This window comes from Pongo abelii, chromosome X, assembly GCF_028885655.2.
Source record: "Pongo abelii isolate AG06213 chromosome X, NHGRI_mPonAbe1-v2.0_pri, whole genome shotgun sequence".
In the NCBI taxonomy this organism is placed as follows: domain Eukaryota; kingdom Metazoa; phylum Chordata; class Mammalia; order Primates; family Hominidae; genus Pongo; species Pongo abelii.
The window spans coordinates 85976129-85999111 of NC_072008.2; the positions used below are offsets into that span (position 1 = coordinate 85976129).

At 35.8% G+C, this 22983-nt stretch overlaps 1 protein-coding gene across 3 annotated transcripts in view; it reads right to left on the bottom strand.

The window, feature by feature from the left end:
* BRWD3 (bromodomain and WD repeat domain containing 3) overlaps positions 1–22983 on the bottom strand; it is a 132218-nt gene that overhangs the window by 57821 nt on the left and 51414 nt on the right. For all 3 annotated transcript variants that reach the window (XM_054544773.1, XM_024240891.2, XM_054544774.1), the window contains 6 exons: positions 14294–14454; positions 12870–13091; positions 4845–4945; positions 3994–4064; positions 2973–3073; positions 2307–2347 (listed from right to left, as the gene is read on the bottom strand). In XM_054544773.1, coding sequence (XP_054400748.1) covers positions 2307–2347; positions 2973–3073; positions 3994–4064; positions 4845–4945; positions 12870–13091; positions 14294–14454 — 697 coding nt within the window. The remainder of the gene's footprint in view (positions 1–2306; positions 2348–2972; positions 3074–3993; positions 4065–4844; positions 4946–12869; positions 13092–14293; positions 14455–22983) is intronic.

The following is a 22983-nucleotide window of genomic DNA, read 5'->3' on the forward strand; positions in this document are numbered from 1 at the left end:
CCAAAACCCTTGGCAATATTGGGATTATCATTTTTCATTATCTTGTCATTCTGAAAGAAAAAAAAGTGACTGTTATTTTAATTTATATTTCTTTGATTATTAGTAAAGTTGGACATCTCCTCATGTGTTTATTGGCCACACGAATAATTAAGACCACAATAATGTATTTTTTTCCTTAATGGAAAAAGACAGGGAGTTAAAAATTTAGGTTCTTCTAGCATGAAAGAACAGTAGCTATACTAATGTTCAAGCATCTAAGTCAGTATAATGCAGTCAAGTCAACCTTAAAATTTATTTGGTGGTTTTTTCATTCCTAATATAGACATCACTCTTTGTAGACCATCATTATTTACTCTCGAATTGGACAAAAATGAACAACTCCATCACAGTAATTATTTGCTGTCAAAAAATTATTTCAAAATAAAACATGATCATCCTATAAAGTCCTTATAGGCCAGGCACAGTGGCTCATGCCTGTAATCACAGCACTTTGGGAGGCTGAGGCGGGCAGATCACAAGGTCAGGAGATTGAGACCATCCTGGCTAACACGGTGAAACCTCGTCTCTACTAAAAATACAAAAAATTAGCCAGGCGTGGTGGCAGGGGCCTGTAGTCCCAGCTACTCGGGAGGCTGAGGCAGGAGAATGGCGTGAACCTGGGAGGCGGAGCTTGCAGCGAGCCGAGATCAGATCACACCACTGCACTCCAGCCTGGGTGACAGAGCGAGACTCCGTCTCAAAAAAAAAAAAAAAGTCCTTATAGACATACAAGTTGAGCTAGCTGAATCCAAAATCCTAAAATCTGAAAGAGTTTGAGTGTCAACATGATGCCACAAGTCAAAAATTCCACACCTGGCCTCTTGTGATGGGTCACCAATAGTCAAAACTTTGTTTCATGCACAAAATTATTTAAAATATTGTATAAAATTACTTTCAGGCTGCATGTATAAGGTATATATGAAACATAAATGAATTGTGTTTAGACTTGGGTTCCATCTCCCAGCATATCTCAGTATACATATGCAAATATTCCAAAATCTGTAAAAATATCCACTTCCGGTACCAAGCATTTTGGATAGGAAATAACCTGTATTTGAAACAAATTTATGCTAGGTGCTTAAAATTTTAAATCTTTTATGCTAGGTAAACTTTTAGGCTACAGCCTTTTTGGCCATCATCTTTTAGGGATTAGACATTTTAGAGAGTGCAAGGATATCTGCATATAATTTCTGACTTTAGGGATATAGGAATAATGAGTGATGTAGATATTCAGAGAAAGTCAAGACAATTAAAAGCTGGAACATTCAGGAAAGGTTTCAGGTAGAGCATGAACCATAAAAGGAAGATAAGACCTAGTTAAGAAGAGGGGGAAAAAAAGAAAGGAGAGGCAGAAGAGAGGAAAGGAGAAAGAAAGCAGGAGAGAGACAGAAAGAGGTTAGGGGAAGGTAGGAAGTGACATTTCTTAGTAGAAATGATGTGAGGAAAAGCATAAGCAAAGGAATGGATGAGATGTGAACAGAAGCAGGGTACATCAATTAGGCTGGATCTAAGGATTCATATAGAGAATAGTAGCAAAGAATGTAGCTCTAAGTCATGTGGTAAAAAGCTCTGAATGCCAGGCTAAGACATTTGAATTCTATTCCATAGACAGAGAAGAGGAAACACTAAAGATTTCTATAAAGAACAATGTTGGCCAGGCAGGGTGGCTCATGCCTGTAATCCCAGCACTTTGGGAGGCCAAGGCGGGCAGATGACAAGGTCAGGAGATCAAGACCATCCTGGTGAAACCCCGTCTCTACTAAAAATATAAAAACTTAGCCAGGTGTGGTGACATGCACATGTAATCTCAGCTATTCGGGAGGCTGAGGCAGGAGAATTGCTTGAACCCAGGAGATGGAGGTTGCAGTGAGCCGAGATCGCACCACTGCACTCCAGCCTCGGCGACAGAGCAAGACTCCGTCTCCAAAAAAAAAAAAAAAAAAGAAAAAAACAACAACAACAATGTTACACTGGCAGAGATGGACAGGTCAAATAATGGAACACTCGACTAACGTGGGTGCTAACAGAAATAGAGCAAAATAAACAAAGAAGAAAGCACTCAGAAAGGAAGACCTGATAGGCTATGGTTACTACTTGGATGAGATTGTGGAAGTGATGGCTAAGGATGTCATCAAAGACAAACAAGGGCTTTGAACCTGAATAACTGGACAGAAATAAGGTATCTATCATAGAAGTAGCTGCATCTGAGGGAATGGCAGTAAAATATATGAAACATCTGTTTACACAAATATGTATTACATAATTACCTGTCTCCATTGTTACAGAACTGAACAGCAACAACTTTATCCTAAGACATGAAACAGATTTTTGGTTAAAATGGACTTATTTGTAAAATGAATTAAGTGCTCTTTCTCTTAAATTCATAGGCAAAAACATCATGAAGTAGTTTTTTTTTTTTTTTTTTAATTTCAATGAGGCCCAAAACAATGTACTAACTATTGAGGAATACCTATTGGCAGTAACAGGAAACAAACCAGACATAGGGAAACCTCATAAACCATATCTCAAGAGACAAATAATTCTGAATAGATATTAGTTTATTATGTCCTCCATAATAAGACAGCACACTAATGTAAGAGAACACCTTAAAATAGTTAATTTAATAGTAGTTGCATTAAATTTTACATGTAATTTTATTAATGTTTGAAAATAAATCAATCACTTCCTGTTTCCCACATCATTTATTTAATTATTTTCCAATGGAATCATCTGACAATCTATAGGTAATCTTCTTTTAGAATAATTAACCCATATTTTTACAAGTATAGTATGTATAGTAGTGATGACAAGAGTAAAGTGTAAGCCAAAATTTGTGATTTGTATATGTTACTATGGTACAGATCAGAAAAGAAATGAAATAAGCTTTCCAAGGATGTTCAAAAATAAAGCAACCATTTCTGATTTTCTCTTACCGTATGTGACTCTAATTCAGCAATTTTCTCAGGAACCTCAGAACCCAAATAATATATTCTAATCACATGGTCAGTACTACCAGTTGTAATGAACATACCACCTAGAAGATTAAAAAACAGAACAAAACATAGTACCAAGGAACCTTAAAAACCCTCTCATTACTTCCTTAGTTGTATGCTACCTTGCATTAGTAAAAAGGCTTAAAGAAACACAAGGTTGTCTTCTAATTATTGGAGACATACTAGCGATTTAGAGAAAACGTAAAACTATATCATTCATCCAACAAAATCTACAAACTATATACACTGAATACAGGCCTATGATCATAAACATTAAAGAACACATCCTAAGGAATGCACTTCTTTATTTAGAAACGTAATGTTCCAACATTATTTATAAGACAACTTATCTACAACTCTCTTTACCGTGGCTACAGTGGTTGAGTGTAAAAAGTCAACTGCTTTTGGGATGATGAAAAAGTTCTAGAGATGGATGGTGTGACAGATGCAGAACAATGTGAATATACTTAAAGTTACAAACTGTACACTTAAAAATGGCTAAAATGATAAAATTTTAAGTTCTGTATATTTCACCACACTCAAAAAAAGGGAAAAAAAAAAGGTTAAATAATGTAGGATTCTTAGCAGTAGAGAAAGCACCGTAAAAGTGTTTTCAATATGGAGCAACAGTACATGTTTTTTTGTAAACTCTGGGCAGAATTTTTGTGTTGATTGGGGGGCAGTAAACTTTTTTGTTAGTGGGTATTTAGAGTAGGGGGTCTGTTTTTTACCAAGCAAAATCACTATTATATAAAAATGTATTAAATTATGAATAAGGAAAAAAAATCAACCTTACACATTACTTAGAGTCCAAAAGAGTTTATCTATCATAACACATGGTTCAGATTTTTGATCTCCTTCAATTAACACTCAAATGTGTATCTTTTTTCTTCATAAATCACTTTTACAACTGGATCATTTAATATTCTAGATGCTTAAAACATTCCAGTTTTACACATACCAGAACTGAAAGATGAACAAGATATCTGGACTCCAGGTCTGGATCTCTCAGTAAATTTCACCGGGCGATCTCTAAAGATAAAAATAAGGTGTTTTTGTGTTTCATCATGTTTAGCTAATGGGCCAGAATGTTAGCACACGACTGGGATACTGATCAATTTAGCATCAATATTACAGAAAAAACAAAAGGAACGTGGTCAATAAGTACTATTCTCATCAATTAGGTTAAAAATGCATTTAACCTTGCAAATATACTTTATGATATCAGTATTATTACTATAGTTTTATTAACCATATTACTTACTACTACCATTATGAGAAATCTTACCAAAGTAAGAAATGAAACAAATAAAATTCTACCAAAATTTTCTATATAAATTGTCTCTTCAACATTAATATCAAAAAAATTTTGGCTGGGCGCAGTGGCTCATGCCTGTAATCCCAGCACTTTGGGAGGACGAGGTCAGGAGATCGAGACCATCCTGGCTAACACGGTGAAACCCTGTCTCTACTAAAAATACAAAAAATTAGCCAGGAATAGTGGGGGGTGCCTGTAGTCCCAGCTGCAGAAGAGGCTGAGGCAGGAGAATGGCGTGAACCTGGAAGGCGGAGCTTGCAGTGAGCCAAGATCACGCCACTGCACACCAGCCTGGGCAACAGAGCGATACTCTGTCTCAAAAAAAAATTTATCCTAAAATCTCTTAACAACCTATTGAAGTAGGTATGGATATGTATACACAAATACACATACACATATGTAAATATATATATTTAAATACATGGACTATTAAGAATCAAGGCAATAGATAAAAAATTAACATGCTTAATTTTTCACAAAATTTCTAAACTTACCTAAACTTCATTGTTTTTACATGCCATTGCCAGAAACAGATTGTTCCATCAGCACCAGTAGAAGTGAGGTATCTGTTTGTGCCTTTAGTTGATGGACAAAACTTAAAAAAAAAAAATTCTGATTCAAATAAAAAGTTTTCATGTTCAGCCTAACATCAAACACAGAGTATTTTAAAATTGTAATCATTTAACAAATATAATTTCAATAAATTCAGCTAAAAATTTTTGTTTCAAGGGACTATTTAACTTTCCTAGATTAATAAATACTTTATAAAAAATTTAAAATATCAAAAAAACTATAGGAAAAGTAACTGAACTTAGGGTAAAATGTTTTAGTTATAAAAAATTACTTTTAAATTATTTAACATTACACTTTAAGATTTTTAATCACTTTCAGTGGAGAATAAACTCACAAGCGCATTACTACTTAAAACTTTACAAGTGTGCTATATATACACTTATAGAAACAACTGTGGAATTTTTATAGTTCAGATGGGCAGAGGATTAGAAGTAAATCTAAAAACACTTGGGAAGTTAATATCCAAGTATTTGGTTTTATTATTTATTTCACTTTAAAATCCAGTTCCATTCAATTAAGTATATAATTTTGTCTTTTTTAGATGTAAGCCATTTGTTTCCATAAATAATGTAAAATAGTTCAAATCGTTATTCGTATCATATCATTGTGGGAAAATGGAGAGCAAGTTAAAAAAAAAAAACTTAAGTTGTCAATATAGAGGACTACTACTATGTCAGAAGGATCAAGGCCTTTATCATGTGGGCTTCTCAGGTTCTTACTCTCAGTATTTTACATATCCTCAGAAAAGAATCACAGAAAAGGGAAAAGAACAACTGAGCTCCTGATGTCTGGGACACAGGAAAAAGCTGAAAATTGGACAAGAGTTTCTGGTATGTCAATGAGTTTTTAAAATCCCAAATGAAGACAATTAAACATTTCCATTGAGATGATGACTAAGGATTAAGATATATAGAGTTTGAATACATTTTGAATGCAAATCAAAAGAAAATTATCATTATAGAAATATGAAGTAATTTACTTAGCTTCTTTGGAAGCACAGAACTTCTAAAGACAACAGAGATGAATTCAAACAAAAATTACTCATTAATATTATTCATTAATAACTGATGTGCAGTAAAGAAACCAGGACTCATGCCTATATAGTCCTCCATTGGTATCACTGAGACATTGCTTCCAGGACCTCCTATGGATACTAAAATCAGCAGATGCTCAAGTCCCTGATATAAAATGGTATGGTATTTGCAGATAACATATGTACATCCTCCTGTATACTTTAAATCATCTCTAGATTACTGATAATACCTAATACAATGTAAATGCTGTAGTAATTTGTTGTTATACTATATTACTTAAGGGATAATGACAAGAAAAAAATCTATACATGTTCAGAACGAATGTTAATTTTTTTCAAATGACTTTTGTTCCTCAGCTGGTTGAAGCCACAGATGCAGAATCTACGGATACAATGGGTAAACTATATTTTCATTTCTGAGATTGAGAAATTTGCATTAAAAAGCTTAATCTGGCTGGGCGTGGTGGCTCACACCTGTAATCTCAGCACTTTGGGAGGCCGAGGCAGGCAGACCACCTGAGGTCGGGAGTTCGAGACCAGACTGGCCAATATGGCAAAACACCGTCTCTATTAAAAATAAAAAAATTAGCTGGGCATGGTGGCACATGCCTGTAATCCCAGCTACTCAGGAGGCTGAGGCATGGGAATTGCTTGAAGCCAGAAGGCAGAGGTTGCAGTGAGCTGAGACCGTACCACCGCGCTCCAGCCTGGGCTACACAGCAAGACTCTGTCTCAACAACAACAACAACAAAAGCTTACTCTAAAATCTACAGCAGTAATCCACAAATTATGGCCAACACACCAAATTCAGCTTGTTGTCTGTTTCTGTAAATATAGTGTTATTGGAACACAGTCGCCTTACACTGTCTATGGCTGCTTTTGCACTACGGGAACAGAGGTGAGCAGTTGTGACAGAGATTGTATGACATGCTAAGCCTAAATATTTACTATCTGGCCTGTATATTTGCTGATCTCAGATCTACAGGAATTAGACAATTAAATATGAAATAGTATAATTTTATAAAGTGAAGAAATATTGAAACCTTTATCTCCACTGCATTTAAATTGCTTCATCTATCACAAAGGGGGACCTGGCCCATTAATGTGCCTTAATAGAATTGTTTTAAATGAGAAATCATGTTACGGATTGTTTAATAAAAAAATCATGTTATGGATTGTTTAATAAAATCATGTTACGGATTGTTTAATAGAATTGTTTTAAATGAGAAATCATGTTACGGATTGTTTGATACATACCTATTGTACAAAACTTAGGAAATGTGGAAAAACAGAAAAAAAGTAACATGTAATTCTGCCATTCAGTGGTAACCACTATTAGCATCATACCATTTTAACTAAATTTTGTTAAAAAAATACAAAACGTGGGAGAATATATCACTGATGTTAATAAATACAGCCAATACACAAATAATAAAAAACATGTAAAGAATACCAAAAGATGACTATTACTACAGACAAAAAAATGAAACAGAAGGGAAGATACAGAGTTGCTGTGCATACAGTGGAGGGGGTGGGGGCGGGCAGTGGTTTACAATTTTAATCAGAGCAATAAGGTGGTCAGAGAAGGTCTCCCTGAGAAGGTGACATGTGCACAAAGCACATAGAAACTGAGAAAACAAACTATGTGAATATCCAGGGAAGACCACTCCAGAGAGAGGAAACAGTAAGAGCAAAGGCAGCCATGTACCTAGAATGTTCAAGAAAAGCAAAGTGGCCAGCAGTTAAGCAGAGTGAAAAAGGCAAACAAACACGCAGTAGATGAGATTGGAGAGCGCCAAGGAGGCTGAGAATACAGAGCACTGAGGGTCACTGTGAAGACTTCAGCTTTAACTCTGAGATTGGAAGCTATTGACGGTCCTGAGCACCAGTGACATGATTTAACTGCCATTTTAAAATAACTTTGTCTGTTAAACTGAGAGACTAAACTGGGGCAGGGGAAAGGGACTGGAAGATGCAGGCAAATCGGTTAGAAGTCTATTTCAATAATCTAGACCACAGGTGATAATCCCTCAAACAGGATATCAATAATAGAGGTCATGAGAATTTGCCAGATTCTAGATACAGTTTGACGGTAGAACCAACATGATTTGCTGACAAGTTAGATACAAAGTATAAGAGAAAGATAAAAGGGATGATCTATTCTGAGCAGTTGAAAGCATGGTATTGCCATTTGTTTGGATGAAAAGGCTTGGGGAGAAGATCTAAGGAAGAAAAAATAGTTCAATAATGAATATAATGAGTTTGAAATGCCTAGTAGACATCCATGTGATGATGCCAAGGAGATAGTTGCATAAACAAGTATGGAGCTAAAAGATAGATCCTAAATGGAGATGGAAGTTTGAGAATCATCAGTTTACAGATGAAATTCAAAACCACGAGATGACTAAGAGAAAGAGTATGATAGAGAGGTCTACAGATCTCTAAGGCACTACAATATGTAAAAGAAATGAGAAAATAAACTAGCAAATGAAACTATGAAAAAAACAACAGTATCATAAATATTTTTGATTATTTAGTAGTCCCTCCTTATCTGCAGAGGACACATATCAAGACCTCCAGTGGACGCAGGAAACCTTGAATAGTACCAAGCCCTAAGTTTTTTCCTGTGCCTGCACACCTATAAGCTTAATTTATAAATTAGGCACAGTAGGAAATTAACAAATAATACCTAATAATAATGTTATAAAATTATAACAATATACTATAATAAAAGTTATATGAATGTGGTGTCTTTCCCAAAGTATGTCATTGCACTGCATTCACCTATTTTCAAACCATGGCTGATGGTGGGTAATTGAAACCTTGGAAAGCCAAACCGCAGATAAGGGGGACTACTATAATCGAATGATTTTTTTCAATGGCATATGACAGTATGTCCAAATTCCAGAAATAATCAGTCAGATATGATAGTGAGATCACAAGTAACTGATAATCTCCCAAATCAAAATGCATGAAATAATTTCAAATAATCAAAATGTTGACATGAATTTTTTCAAATTCAACACACACTGAACCTAATTGTTGCTAGCTCCCCATGAAAAGATCATATATTATTTAAATAACACAAAAAAATGGCATACTTTTTATTTCCTAAAGAATAAACAAAAGTAAATGGGTGTAATTATCTCCTCCAAAAGTGGTCTCTTTCTCCAAAGTGTAAAAATTTTAAGATTCCTCTGTTTTGCTCTTAACAGAAAGAAGAGGATAAAAGTTCAGCTTCATTAGTTTTGTTAAATAAAAAATATTTTAAGTTATCCATGACTTTCACTACAACCACTATGTGGACAAGTATTAAAAGAAGCCAACGTATTCTACATTAAAAATCAAATTGAGGCTGAGTGCAGTGGCTCGCATGCCTGTAATCCCAGCAATTTGGGAAGACAAAGACAGAGGATTGCGTTTGAGTCCAGGAGTTTGAGACCAGCCTGGGCAACATGTCGAATCCCTGTCTCTACAAAAAAATACAAAATTTAGCCGGATGTGGTGGCGCATGCCGGTAGTACCAGCTACTCAGGAGGTGGAGGTGGGAAATCACTTGAACCTGGGAGGTGGAGGCTGCAGTGAGCCGAGATCCCACCACTGCACTCCAGCATGGGTGAGAACAAAACAAAACACATCAAACTGAAATAAAAAATCACTGAAACTAAGAATAAAAATGTCCTTCACATTAACCTAAACACAGACATACACATACTAAATCTGACTGGCAAACATCTTGCATTAAATATTAACACAAGGTATGTCAATATTCAAGTTAGAAAATGTTTATATTCTTTTTTCTTTAATTATACTTTAAGTTTTAGGGTACATGTGCACAACGTGCAGGTTAGTTACATATGCATACATGTGCCATGTTGGTGTGCTGCACCCATTCACTCGTCATTTAACATTAGGTATATCTCCTACTGCTATCCCTCCCCCCTCCCCCACCCCACAACAGGCTCTGGTGTGTGATGTTCCCCTTCCTGTGTCCACGTGTTCTCATTGTTCAATTCCCACCTATGAGTGAGAACATGCGGTGTTCGATTTTTTTGTCCTTGCGATAGTTTGCTGAGAATGATGGTTTCCAGCTTCACCCATGTCCCTACAAAGGACGTGAACTCATCATTTTTTATGGCTGCATACTATTCCATGGTGTATATGTGACACATTTTCTTAATCCAGTCTATCATTGCTAGACATTTGGGTTGGTTCCAAGTCTTTGCTATTGTGAATAGTACCGCAATAAACATACGTGTGCATGTGTCTTTAGAGCAGCATGATTTATAATCCTTTGGGTATATACCCAGTAATGGGATTGCTGGGTCAAATGGTATTTCTACTTCCAGATGCCTGAGGAATCGCCACACTGACTTCCCCAATGGTTGAAATAGTTTACAGTCCCACCAACAGTGTAAAAGTTTTCCTATTTCTCCACATCCTCTCCAGCACCTGTTGTTTCCTGACTTTTTAATGTTCGCCATTATAAATGGTGTGAGATGGTATCTCATTGTGGTTTTGATTTGCATTTCTCTGATGGCCAGTGATGATGAGCATTTTTTCATGTGTGTTTTAGCAGCATAAATGTCTTCTTTTGAGAAGTGTCTGTTCATATCCTTCACCCACTTGTTGATGGGGTTGTTTGTTTTTTTCTTGTAAATTTGTTTGAGTTCATTGTACATTCTGGATATTAGCCCTTTGTCAGATGAGGAGGTTGCAAAAATTTTCTCCCATTATGTAGGTTGCCTATTCACTCTGATGGTAGTTTCTTTTGCTGTGCAGAAGCTCTTTAGTTTAATTAGATCCCATTTGTCAATTCTGGCTTTTGTTGCCATTGGTTTTGGTGTTTTAGACATGAAGTCCTTGCCCATGCCTATGTCCTGAATGGTATTGCCTAGGTTTTCTTCTAGGGTTTTTATGGTTTCAGGTCTAACATTTAAGTCTTTAATCCATCTTGAATTAATTTTTCTATAAGGTTTAAGATAGGGATCCAGTTTCAGTTTTCTACATATGGCTAGCCAGTTTTCTCAGCACCATTTATTAAATAGAGAATCCTTTCCCCATTTCTTGTTTTTGTCAGGTTTGTCAAAGATCAGATGGTGGCATTATTTCTGAGGGCTCTGTTCTGTTCCATTGGTCTATATCTCTGTTTTGGTACCAGTACCATGCTGTTTTGGTTACTGTAGCCTTGTAGTATAGTTTGAAGTCAGGTAGTGTGATGCCTCCAGCTTTGTTCTTTTGGCTTAGGATTGACTTGGCAATGCGGGCTCTTTTTTGGTTCCATATGAACTTTAAAGTAGTTTTTTCCAATGCTGTGAAGAAAGTTATTGGTAGGTTGATGGGGATGGCATTAAATCTATACATTACCTTGGACAGTATGGCCATTTTCACGATACTGATTCTTCCTACCCATGAACATGGAATGTTCTTCCATTTGTTTGTATCCTCTTTTATTTCATTGAGCAGTGGTTTGTAGTTCTCCTTGAAGAGGTCCTTCATCTCCCTTGTAAGTTGGATTCCTAGGTATTTTATTCTCTTTGAAGCAATTGTGAATGGGAGTTCACTCATGATTTGGCTCTCTGTCTGTTATTGGTGTATAGGAATGCTTGTGATTTTTGCACATTGATTTTGTATCCGACTTTGCTGAAGTTGCTTATCAGCTTCAGGAGATTTTGGGCTGAGACGATGGAGTTTTCTAAATATACAATCATGTCATCTGCCAACAGGGATAATTTGACTTCCTCTTTTCCTAATTGAATACCCTTTATTTCCTTCTCCTGCCTGATTGCCCTGGCCAGAACTTCCAACACTATGTTGAACAGGAGTGGTGAGAGAGGGCATCCCTGTCTTGTGCCACTTTTCAAAGGGAATGCTTCCAGTTTTTGCCCATTCAGTATGATATTGGCTGTGGGTTTGTCATAGATAGCTCTTATTATTTTGAGATACATCCCATCAATACCTAATTTATTGAGAGTTTTTAGCATGAAGGATTGTTGAATTTTGTCAAAGGCCTTTTCTGCATCTATTGAGATAATCATATGGTTTTTGTCTTCGGTTCTGTTTATATGCTGGATTATGTTTATTGATTTGCATATGTTGAACCAGCTTTGCATCCCAGGGATGAAGCCCACTTGATCTTGGTGGATAAGCTTCTTGATGTGTTGCTGGATTCGGTTTGCCAGTATTTTATTGAGGATTTTTGCATTGATGTTCATCAGGGATATTGGTCTAAAATTCTCTTTTTTTGTTATGTCTCTGCCAGGCTTTGGTATCAGGATGATGCTGGCCTCATAAAATGAGTTAGGGAGGATTCCCTCTTTTTCTATTGATTGGAATCGTTTCAGAAGGAATGGTACCAGCTCCTCCTTGCACCTCTGGTAGAATTCGGCTGTGAATCCATCTGGTCCTGGACTTTTTTTAGTTGGTAAGCTATTAGTTATTGCCTCAATTTCAGAGCCTGTTATTGGTCTATTCAGAGATTCAAGTTCTTCCTGGTTTAGTCTTGGGAGGGTGTATGTGTCGAGGAATATATCCATTTCTTCTAGATTTTCTAGTTTATTTGCATAGAGGTGTTTATAGCATTCTCTGATGGTAGAACCCGTTTATATCCTAACAGGAAAGAGTGTGCTCTTAAGGCATTTACAGGTTTTCTCCCTTCTTAACAAATACAAATAAGATATCTCACTCTATTTATAGAACTTTTTAAATCATCTTTTTACTTATTTATTAAAAAAGATAATTATAAGAAAAAGGAACTTAAAAAAATACCTTGCTGCAGGGTAGGAGCAAAGTCCAGAAGGGAGCATTTTTCTCTTGTTATTCTTTGGACTATTATCTATACAATGTAACATGAAATCAGAGAATTCTCACCTTTATTACATATGTTCAAGCTAAATTTTATCACTTTTCTTACCTGTATGGAAGTAATAGAAGCTGAATGGCCCTGAAGGACTGCAACGGGTGCACAAGTTCGAAGACACCATACTCTTACTACCTTATCACAGCTGCCTGCAGCAATAAGAGTGTTTTCATAGTTAACAGCCATGTCAGAAATTTCAGCAGAGTGTCCACGAAGTGTAGCAAGAAGGCGTCCATCATCTGTAGCCCAAATTTTTACTAAACAGTCATCTGAACCCTATAGTAACAGAAGGACAATAGGTTTATAATGAAGCAGAAATTCACTACAATACCCCCACCCAAAAAATAGCCAAAAAGAAGATTTTTTTAAATTACTTCTAAGCCTTTACTTTCTAGTCTCCTCTCTACATATAATAGGGATCCAGTAGCAAGTATAAATGATGTCCAAATGATAGCAATAACAAAGCATTGTCCAAAGTGACAATGGCATTTGTGAAGAACTTTTCAAAATTACCACCAATCCTGACAACGCAAAATATTTTAAACTCACTTTTTAGTGATTTGGCATTAAGTATTTTTACCATCATTTCTTTCTTTAGGACTGACAGCCTTTTTGTAAGTTATTTAAATATTTTTTCCACAAATTATTCAGAATTTAACCTAAAGTCTACAAGCATTTCTCAGTAAACATGAGGCTACCCGTTAATGATAATTTCTGGTAAAAATATATTAAACTTCCTTTTGAGAATTTCAGAAGAGTGAACAGTAAAAAGCAATTCTACTCTACTACGGTAGAAAAGTTACTTAACAATTATCTATTTATTAAAATATAGCATTCGTCATCCTCATCATGATCACTAACATCCAAATACTTATGTGACGCATTTAGAGCCATTAAGTCATTAATGGAAGAGTCCAAAATAAACTCTAAGGTGTAATAACTTCCCGAATGATTTCCACTTCATTCGTTGTACCATACAAATATAAAAATAAAATTATGCTATTACCCACACTTCTATGTTAATACTAAAGCAATGAGATTAAGCTTTCTTTTGGAAATACTGGTGCACTACAATTTTGTACTCAAAAGCATACAGTATTATCTGCTTAATAAAAATTCAGCTTAAAAAATAACCAGTACTAAAACCAAAAAAAGATATAAAAAATTTAATAAATGTTTGTTAAAATTGAATGAAATGAAATTGAGTTCAATTGTTTCACATAAATTAACCACTTCTAGAATATAAGGTCTTCTGAAGATTTAACTTTTTAAAATTAAACTTCCAAGAAGATAGTAAACATTTTTGTTCACTCGTTTGCTTATATAAAATGAGAAAAGTTTTTCAATTTCCACTCATCTTTTTCTGCACCCATATATACAAAAAAAGTGAACTGCTTACAAAGCACAACGCAATGCCATGCAGTCTGGCTTCAATTGTAATTCTATATATGTTACCATATTATAAATTTTACACTCACTGTAAAAATTCTTCGCCCGCTTCGGTCAAATGCTACACAGTAGACAGATGACAAGTGGCCCAGAATTCTCTTATGCATCTTGATGTGCTGGTAAGCAGATGAAGGGAAAATATGACCAAAGCGACTACATCCGGTTAATTGCCTGGCAGAGGTGATATTCACTGAAAAAAATAAGAAATGAACTTAAAACTTAAAAGTGAAACTGATTTCATGAAATTAAGTCATAAATATTAAGATGAGACAAAACAGAGTACATATATTATAGCAATTCTGCCCTGTGAGAAGTCTAAATTCCCTTACATAGTTCATGATTTTATGAACTCCAGTTTACTACAAGAAAGCACCAAGAATACTCTTCCATTAAATCCCAAGGGTCTGATATTCTGCTTGGCTTACTGTGGTTTCTCAAGCACATTCTCCTTTTGCCTTTCTTGGTATGCTATAGTCAAAGAGACTGTCATTTTAAATATATAGGTAAATCTTTCTATAACATGAAGAAATTTTAGAATAAAACTGTACTTGGTTAAGTATATTCCTCTAAAAAATTATACAGGAATTTCATAAATTCTTGTCCTACCTCCTCACACCTATCCACCATATATATGACTGCCCCTAAAAATTCAAGAGTAATACAAGTTAAAAAAAACCTATACAGTGAAAAGATAAGGAATCTATGATGTTACAAATATTTTATGTTGCAAACAACCTAGGTTTGTCTATGGGTTCTTTCCTTTTGGTTTCTGAATTTAGAGGCTCTCCCTCTAGTTAACAATGAACTTTAAAGGCTTCATCTCCTATGAAGTCATTTTAGGTCCTATCTCATTTTTTTTTTCTTGTTCGCTTTGCCTTGTTCTCCATTTTCTTAAAAAAAAAAATGCCATAATATAGCATAAGTCTACACAATTCTTCTCCAAATACCACATGGATTTTGCTCATAGCTAAAAAACAAATCTTGATCTCTATGTAAAAATTTACAGCCACCCACTTGCCCTGTGAAATCCTTCATCTTCCCTTATACACTAAAAGTGCTTAACACCCCACACAATATATTTTAATCAAAACATAGGCTCCCTATAACTTCAAAGGTCACCTTAAGGCAAAGTGACATTTTACCACACTGCATAAATAATATAGTACAAAATGAAAATAGCTTCATGTTCAAGCAGGGCAAGATTAAAGCAAGAACTGAGTTCTAGCTAGATTAGTATGATTAGAACCATGCCACAATCAAAAATATGAAATCTTTCAACATCTCACAATTTTAAGAGCAATGAAGTCTTTCTTTCAGGCAAAGGCAGATCCACTGGCCATTTTAACTGACAAAATGACAAAAAATGAATAATGAATAGCAAAATCAGTGACATGTTGAATATAAACAATTAGAACACATAAGAGACCTGAGTAGTTATGTAATACTGCAAGATGCTGAGTAAATAATGGGAGGAACTGCATAAGCATCAGTATCAGGCAAGAGGATTTCTTTTTGGCAGGTGTTCCCATCTCAACTACAAGAAAATCCCATGACTCCAAGATAGGAAGGACTGGTACCCTAATTTGGGACTTCAGAAATCTTCCTTCTCCAGTGAAACATTTCTTACTGCTCTGAGTTCCTTAAAACAATCAACCATTACTTCTGCTTGGCTTTTGTCTCTTCATACTTTGCAGGTAGATGCAGGGGAGACAGGTTACTTTAAGGCAGGGCTTCTCAACCTTGAAACTATTGATACTCTCCGTTGAATGATTCTTTGCTGTGGGGACGTTCCATTGTAGGGTGTTTTGCAGCATCCCTCACCTGTCCCCACTAGACGCTAGTAGGATCCCCCCCTACACTAAGTTGTGACAAACAAAAATATCTCTAGATGTTGTCTAGGGTAAGAAACTGCCCCAGATTAAAATCACTGCTTGCAGTATAAAAGCAAAAAACATCATTACCAATAGAAGGGAAAAAAAAACAAAACAGAAAAGAAATTTTGAGAAGGCGAGCTGCAGGAGATAGAAAGCAAATCCATGAACATGGGATATCTTTCCATTTATTTGAATCTTCAATTTCTTTCATCAATGTTTTATAGTTTTCACTATACAGCTCTTTCACCTATACTTAAATTTACTCCAAAGTACTTTCTTAGATCCTATCGTAAATGGAATTGTTTCAGAGTTCTTTGGATAGTTCATTGTCAGAGTATAGAAACAATGTAGATTGTCAAGTTCATTTTGTAATCTGCAACATTACTCAATTTGTATATCAGTTATAAGAGGGTTCTTTTGGTGAATTTTTAGGGTTTTCTACATATAAGATCATGTCATCAGAAAACAGAAAATTTCACTCCTTCTTTTACTATATGGATGCATTTTGTTTCTTTCATTTTCATTTGTTTCTTTCATTTTCTGGCCTAAATGCACTGGCTCAGACTTCCTGTACTACACTGAATACAAGTGGCGAGAATGGGCATCTTTTTATTAGAGATGGGGTTTCAATATGTTAGTCACGCTGGTCTCGAACTCCTGACCTCAGATGATTCGCCCACCTCAGCCTCCCAAAGTGCTGGTATTACAGGCATGAGCCACCATGCCCAGCTGAGATACATTCCTTCTACACCTCTTATGTTGAGATTTTATCATGAATACATGTTGAATTTTGTCAAATACTATTTCTGCATCTATTGAAATGATCATGCAGGTTTGGTGATCTGCCCACCTCGGCCTCCCACAGTGCTGGGATTACAGGCATGAGCCACTGCATCCAGCCTTTTGCATCTGTTCTCAAAAGGGATATTGGCCTTTAGTTTCCCTGCAGTAACACTGCCTAAATTTGGTATCAGGGTAATGCTGACCTCATAAAATGAATTAGAAAGTATTCTCTCCTCTTCAATTTTTTGGAAGAGTTTGAAAAACATTAGTGAAAGTTCTGCTTTAAATGTTTGGTAGAATTCAACAGAAAAGCCATTTGGTCCTAAGCTTTTCTTTGATGGAAGACTTTTTATTACCAACTCAATCTCATTACTTGTTATTTGTCTGTTCAGTTTCCACTTTCATCTCTGATTCTGAGTCTTTTGTTTCTTTTTCCTAAGTCTACCTAAAAATTTGTCAATATTGTTTACCTTTTCAACAAACCAACTTTAAGATTTGTTAATCTTTTCTGTTGTTTTTCAAGTCTCTATCTTGTCTATTTCTGCTCCGATCTTCCTTATTCCTTCCTTCTGCTAAGGTTGGGCATACTTTGTTCATCTTTTTCTAGTTCCTTGAGGTTCAATGTTAATATTTTCTATCTTTTTTAATGTTTATTGCTATAAACTTACCTCTCAGGACTGTTTTTGCTGCATCCCATAAGTTTTGGTATGTTGTGTTTCCATTTTCATTTGCCTCAATTTCCCTTTTAATTTATTCTTTGACTCATGGTTTTTCAAAAGTATGTTGCTTAATTTGCATACATCTGTGAGCCTTCCAAGATTACTCCTGTTATTTTTAGTCTCATGCCATTGTAATTAGAAAAGATGCTTAATATGATTTCAATCTTCTTAAATTTGTTAAGACTTGCTTTGTGTCCTAAAATATGATCTATCCTGGAGAATATTCCACATGTACTTGAGCTGAAATGTTCTATAAATGTCTATTAGGACCAATTAGTCTGAAATGTGGTTTAAGTACAATGTTTCCTTATTGATTTTCTGTCTACATAATCTGTCCAATGTTGAAAGTGAGGTATTGAAGTCTCTTGTTATTGTATTGCAGTTGCAGTGTCTCTCTCTCTCTTCCTCCCTCCCTCCTTCCCTTCAGTTCTTATTATAAATGCCTTGTATATTTAGGTGCTCCAATGTTGGGTGCATATATATTTATAACTGCCAAACTTCTTGATGAACTAACATCTCTATCATTACATATGACGTTTTTTGTCACTATTCACTTTTTAAAGTCTCTTATATCTGATATAAAGAAAACTACTCCTGTTCTCTTTTGGATTCCATTTGTATGGAATATATTTTCCATCTCTCCACTTTCAGTCTATGGGTGTCCTTAGAGATGATGAGAGTCTCCTGTAGGCAGCATATTATTGGGTCATGGTTTTTCATCCATTCAGCAGCTCAATGTCAAAAATGTCCATTCTACCCAACGACATTTACAGATCTAATGCAATCTCTATGAAAATTTCAATGACATTTTTCACATAAATAGAAAAAAAATCCTAAAATTCAAGTGAAACCAGGAAAGACCCCAAACAGCTAAAACACTCTTGTGCAAAAACAGTGAAGCTAGAGGCATCATACTCCCTGATTTTAAAATGTATGATAAAGCTTATTTAATAGAAACAGCATGATACTGACATAGAAACAGACACATCAACCAAGGGAAGAGGATATAAAGTCCAGAAATTAACCCAAGCATTTAAAATAAAACAATATTCAACACAGATTCCAAGAACACACAATGGGGAAAGGACAGTTTCTTCAATAAGTGGTGCTGGGAAACTGGATATCTACATGCAAAAGAATGAAATTGAACCCTATTCTCATAACATGTACAAAAACCAACTCAAAATGAATCAAAGATTTAAACAGAAGATCTCAAACAGTAAGGTTACTAGAAGAAAACATAAGGGAAAAGCTTCAGAACATTGTTCTGGCCAATGATTTCTTGGGTAGGACTCCAAACACAGGCAACAAAATCACAAATAGACAAATGGGATAGTATCAAACTAAAAAGCTTCTGTACAGCAAAGGCAACGATTAGCAGACAGATGATACAACTCACAGATTGGGAGAAAATACCTGCATACCATCTATCTGATAAGGGGTTAATATCTAAAATATATAAGAAACTCAATAGCAAAAAAAAAAAAATAATTAAAAATGGGCAAAAGATCTGAACAAACATTTCTCAAAAGAAGACATACAAATGGCCAATGGATATACGAGAAAATGCTCAACATCTCCAGTCATCAGGGACATGCAAATTAAAGGAACAATGATATATCACTTCATACCTGTTAGAATGGGTATTATAAAAAAGACAAATACTAATCTGTGTTGGTAAGGACATAGAGAAAAGGAAAAGTCTTGCATACTGTTGGCAGCAATGTAAATTGAAACATTTTGGAAAACAGTATGGAGGTTCCTCAAGAAATTGAAAATGTAAATACCATATGATCCAGTAATCCTACTTCTGGATATATATCCAAAGGGATTGAAATCAATGTCAAAGAGATGTCTGCACTCTCATGTTCGTTTCAGCATTAGTCACAATAGCCAAGATACGGTTGCAATCTAAGTGTCCATCAGATGAATGAATCAATGTGTTTTATACACACACACACACACGCACGCACGTGAAAATCATTAAGTCTTATAAAGGAAAGAAATTGGAAATTATGCCATTCACAACAACTTGGATGAAATTAGAAGACATTATGCTAAGTGAAATAAGCCAAGCACAGAAAAACAAATACTGTTTGATATCATTTATGCAGAAGCTAAAAAAGTTGATTTCATAAAAACAGAGTAGAAAGGTAGTTACCAGAGGATACAAGGAAAGGAGAGGGGTGAGGAAAGGGGAGATGCTGATCAAAGGGCACAAAGTTTCAGTTAGACTGGAGCAATAAGTTTTGAGATCTACTGTACTACATGGTGACCATAGTTAATAATAATAAAATGTGTATTTCAAAATTGCTAAAAGAATAGATTTGTAATGTTCTTACCACAATAAAATGTTGGTGAGGTGATGGATATGCTAATTAGTTTGGTTTAATCTTTCTGTAATGTATACGTAGATCAAAACATGACATTGTACAAGTTGAATGTACAAAATTATTTGCCAATAAAAATGAATAAATGAATGAAACAAAAAGAGAAGGACAGCAAGAGCCAGAGAAAGAGAGGGGAAAAGTAAATAACTACCAGAAAGAAAATCCACTCATTCATCTAACAAATATTTGAGGTCCTTAATGGCCAAAGAAACACAGCTAAGTACATAAGCAAAATACGTTTTTTTAAAACTATTTTGTTATTCATACAAATTCATGGGCTATGTGTGCAATTTTGTTACATGCAAAGATTGCATAGTGGTCAAGGCAGGGTTTTTAGGGCATACAATACCCAAATATGATACACTGTACTCATTAAGTAATTTCTCAACATCCATTCCCCTCCCACAGCCTCACCCTTCTGAGTCTCCACTGTCTACCATTCCACTCTCTACATCCAGATGTACACATTTTGTAGCACCCACTTATGAGTTCATGAGAACATGTGATATTTGACTTTCTGTACCTGGCTTGTTTCACTTAAGATAATGACCTCCAGTTCCATCCGTATTACTGCAAATAACACGACTTCATTTTTTTTTATGGCTGAATAGTACTTGACTATGTATATATAGCACATTTTCCTTTTTTTGTTTTTTTAATTTATTCATTTTTATTTTATTATTATTATTATTATTTTAAACACGATCTTGCTTTGTCGCCCAGGCTGGAATGCAGTGGCACTATCACAGCTCACTGCAGCCAAGATCTCCTGGGCTCAACTGATCCTCCCACCTCAGCCTCCTGAGTTGCTGGGACCACAGGTGTGTGCCACCATGCCCAGCTAATTTTTTGCTGTTGTTTTAGAGATTGGGTCTCTCTATGTTGCCCAGGCTGGTCTTGAATTCCTGGGCTCAAGTGATCCTTTCACGTTGGCCTTCCAAGCATTTTCTTTATCCATTCATCCACTGATGGACACTTAAGTTGATTTCATATATTTGCTATTGTGAATAGTGTCATTATAAACATACTAGTGCAAGTATCTTTTTGATATAATGATTTATTTTCCTCTGGGGTATATACCCAGTAATGGGTCTGCTGGATTGAATGGACATTCTATTTTTAGTTCTTTGACAAGTCTCCATACTATTTACCACAGAGGCTGTACTTATTTATAATCCTACTAACAGTGTGTTAAGAGTTCTTTTCTGCACAGCCTCACCAACATGTTTTTTTAAAATATGTATTTTTATTAATAGCCAATTTGACGGAGGTAAGATGATATTTCATTGTGGTTTTAATTTAAATTTCTGTGATAATTAGTGACGCTGAGCATTTTTTCTTTCTTTCTTTCTTGAGATGAAGTCTTGCTCTGTCACCCAAGCTGGAATGCAGTGGCACCATATCAGCTCACTGCAACCTCCACCTCCCAGGTTCAGGCTCCTGCCTTAGCCTCCTGAGTAGCTGGGATTACAGGTGCCCGCCACCATGCCCAGCTAATTTTTGTAGTTTTAGTAGAGACGGGGTTTTGTCATATTGGCCAGGCTGGTCTCGAACTCCTGACCTCAGGTGGTCCACCAGCCTCAGCCTCCCAAAGTGCTGGGACTATAGGCGTGAACCACCACGCCCGGTCGAGCATTTTTTCATATACCTGTTGGCCATTTGCATGTCTTCTTTTGAAAAATATCTATTTATGTCTTTAACCACTTGTTAATGGGATTGTTTCTGAGTTGTGTTGTTGAGTTGAGTTCCTTGTATATTTTGGTTATTAGTCCCCGATCAGATGGATAATTTGCAATTATTTTCTCCAATTCTACACATTCTACAGATTGTCTCTTCACTCTGCTGGTTGCTCCTTTTGTTGTGCATAAGCTTTTTAGTACTTTAGGACTTCAGTAAGTCCCATTTGTCTATTTTTGTTATTGTTGCCTGTGTTTTTCGGGTTTTTTTTTTTTTTTTTTTTTTTAAGATGGAGTTTCGCTCTTGTCACCCAGGCTGGAGTGCAGTGGTGTGATCTCAGCTCACTGCAACCTCTACCTCCCGGGTTCAACCAATCCTCCTGCCTCAGCTTCCCGAGTAGCTGGGATTACAGGCGGCTGCCACCACATCTGGCTAATTTTTTGTATTTTAAGTAGAGACAGGCTTTCGCCATGTTGGGCAGGCTGGTCTTGAACTCCTGACCTCAGGTGATCTGCCCACCTCAACCTCCGGTGATCTGCCCACCTCAACCTCCCAAAGTGCTGGGATAACAGGCATGAGCCACCACACCCGGCCTTGAGGTCTTACTCATAAATTTTTTGCCTAGACCAATGTCCAAAAGAGTTTTTGTTGTTTTCCCCTATTATTTTTATAGTTGTGGGTATTACATTTAAGTTTTTAATTCATCTTGAGTTGATTTTTTATATGGTTAGAGATAGGGATCCAGTTTTATTCTGCTGCATATGAACATTCATTTATCCCAGCACTGTTTATAGAAGAGGGTGTCCTTTTCCCAATGCATGTTCTTGTCAGCTTTGTCAAAGATCAGTTGGCTATAAATATGTAGATTTATTTCTGGGTTCTCTATTCTGTTCCTTTGGTCTGTTTGTCTATTTTTATACCTGTACAATGCTGGTTTGGTTACTAGAACCTTGCAATGTAATTTACATCAGGTAACATGATGTCTCCAGCTTTGTTCTTTTTGCTCAGGACTACTGTGGCTATCTGCACTCTTTTTGGTTCCATATGAATTTTAGGATTTTTTTTATTTCTGTGAAAATGATATTGGTATTTTCATGGAGATTACACTGAATCTGTAGGTTGCTTTCAGCAGTATGATCATTTTAACAATACTGTTTTTTACAATCCATGAACACAGGCTATTTTTCTACTTGTTTGTGTCATCTACAATTTCCTAATTGTTCTGTAGTTTTCTATGTAGAGATCTTTCACCTCCTTGGTTAAATATATTCCTAGA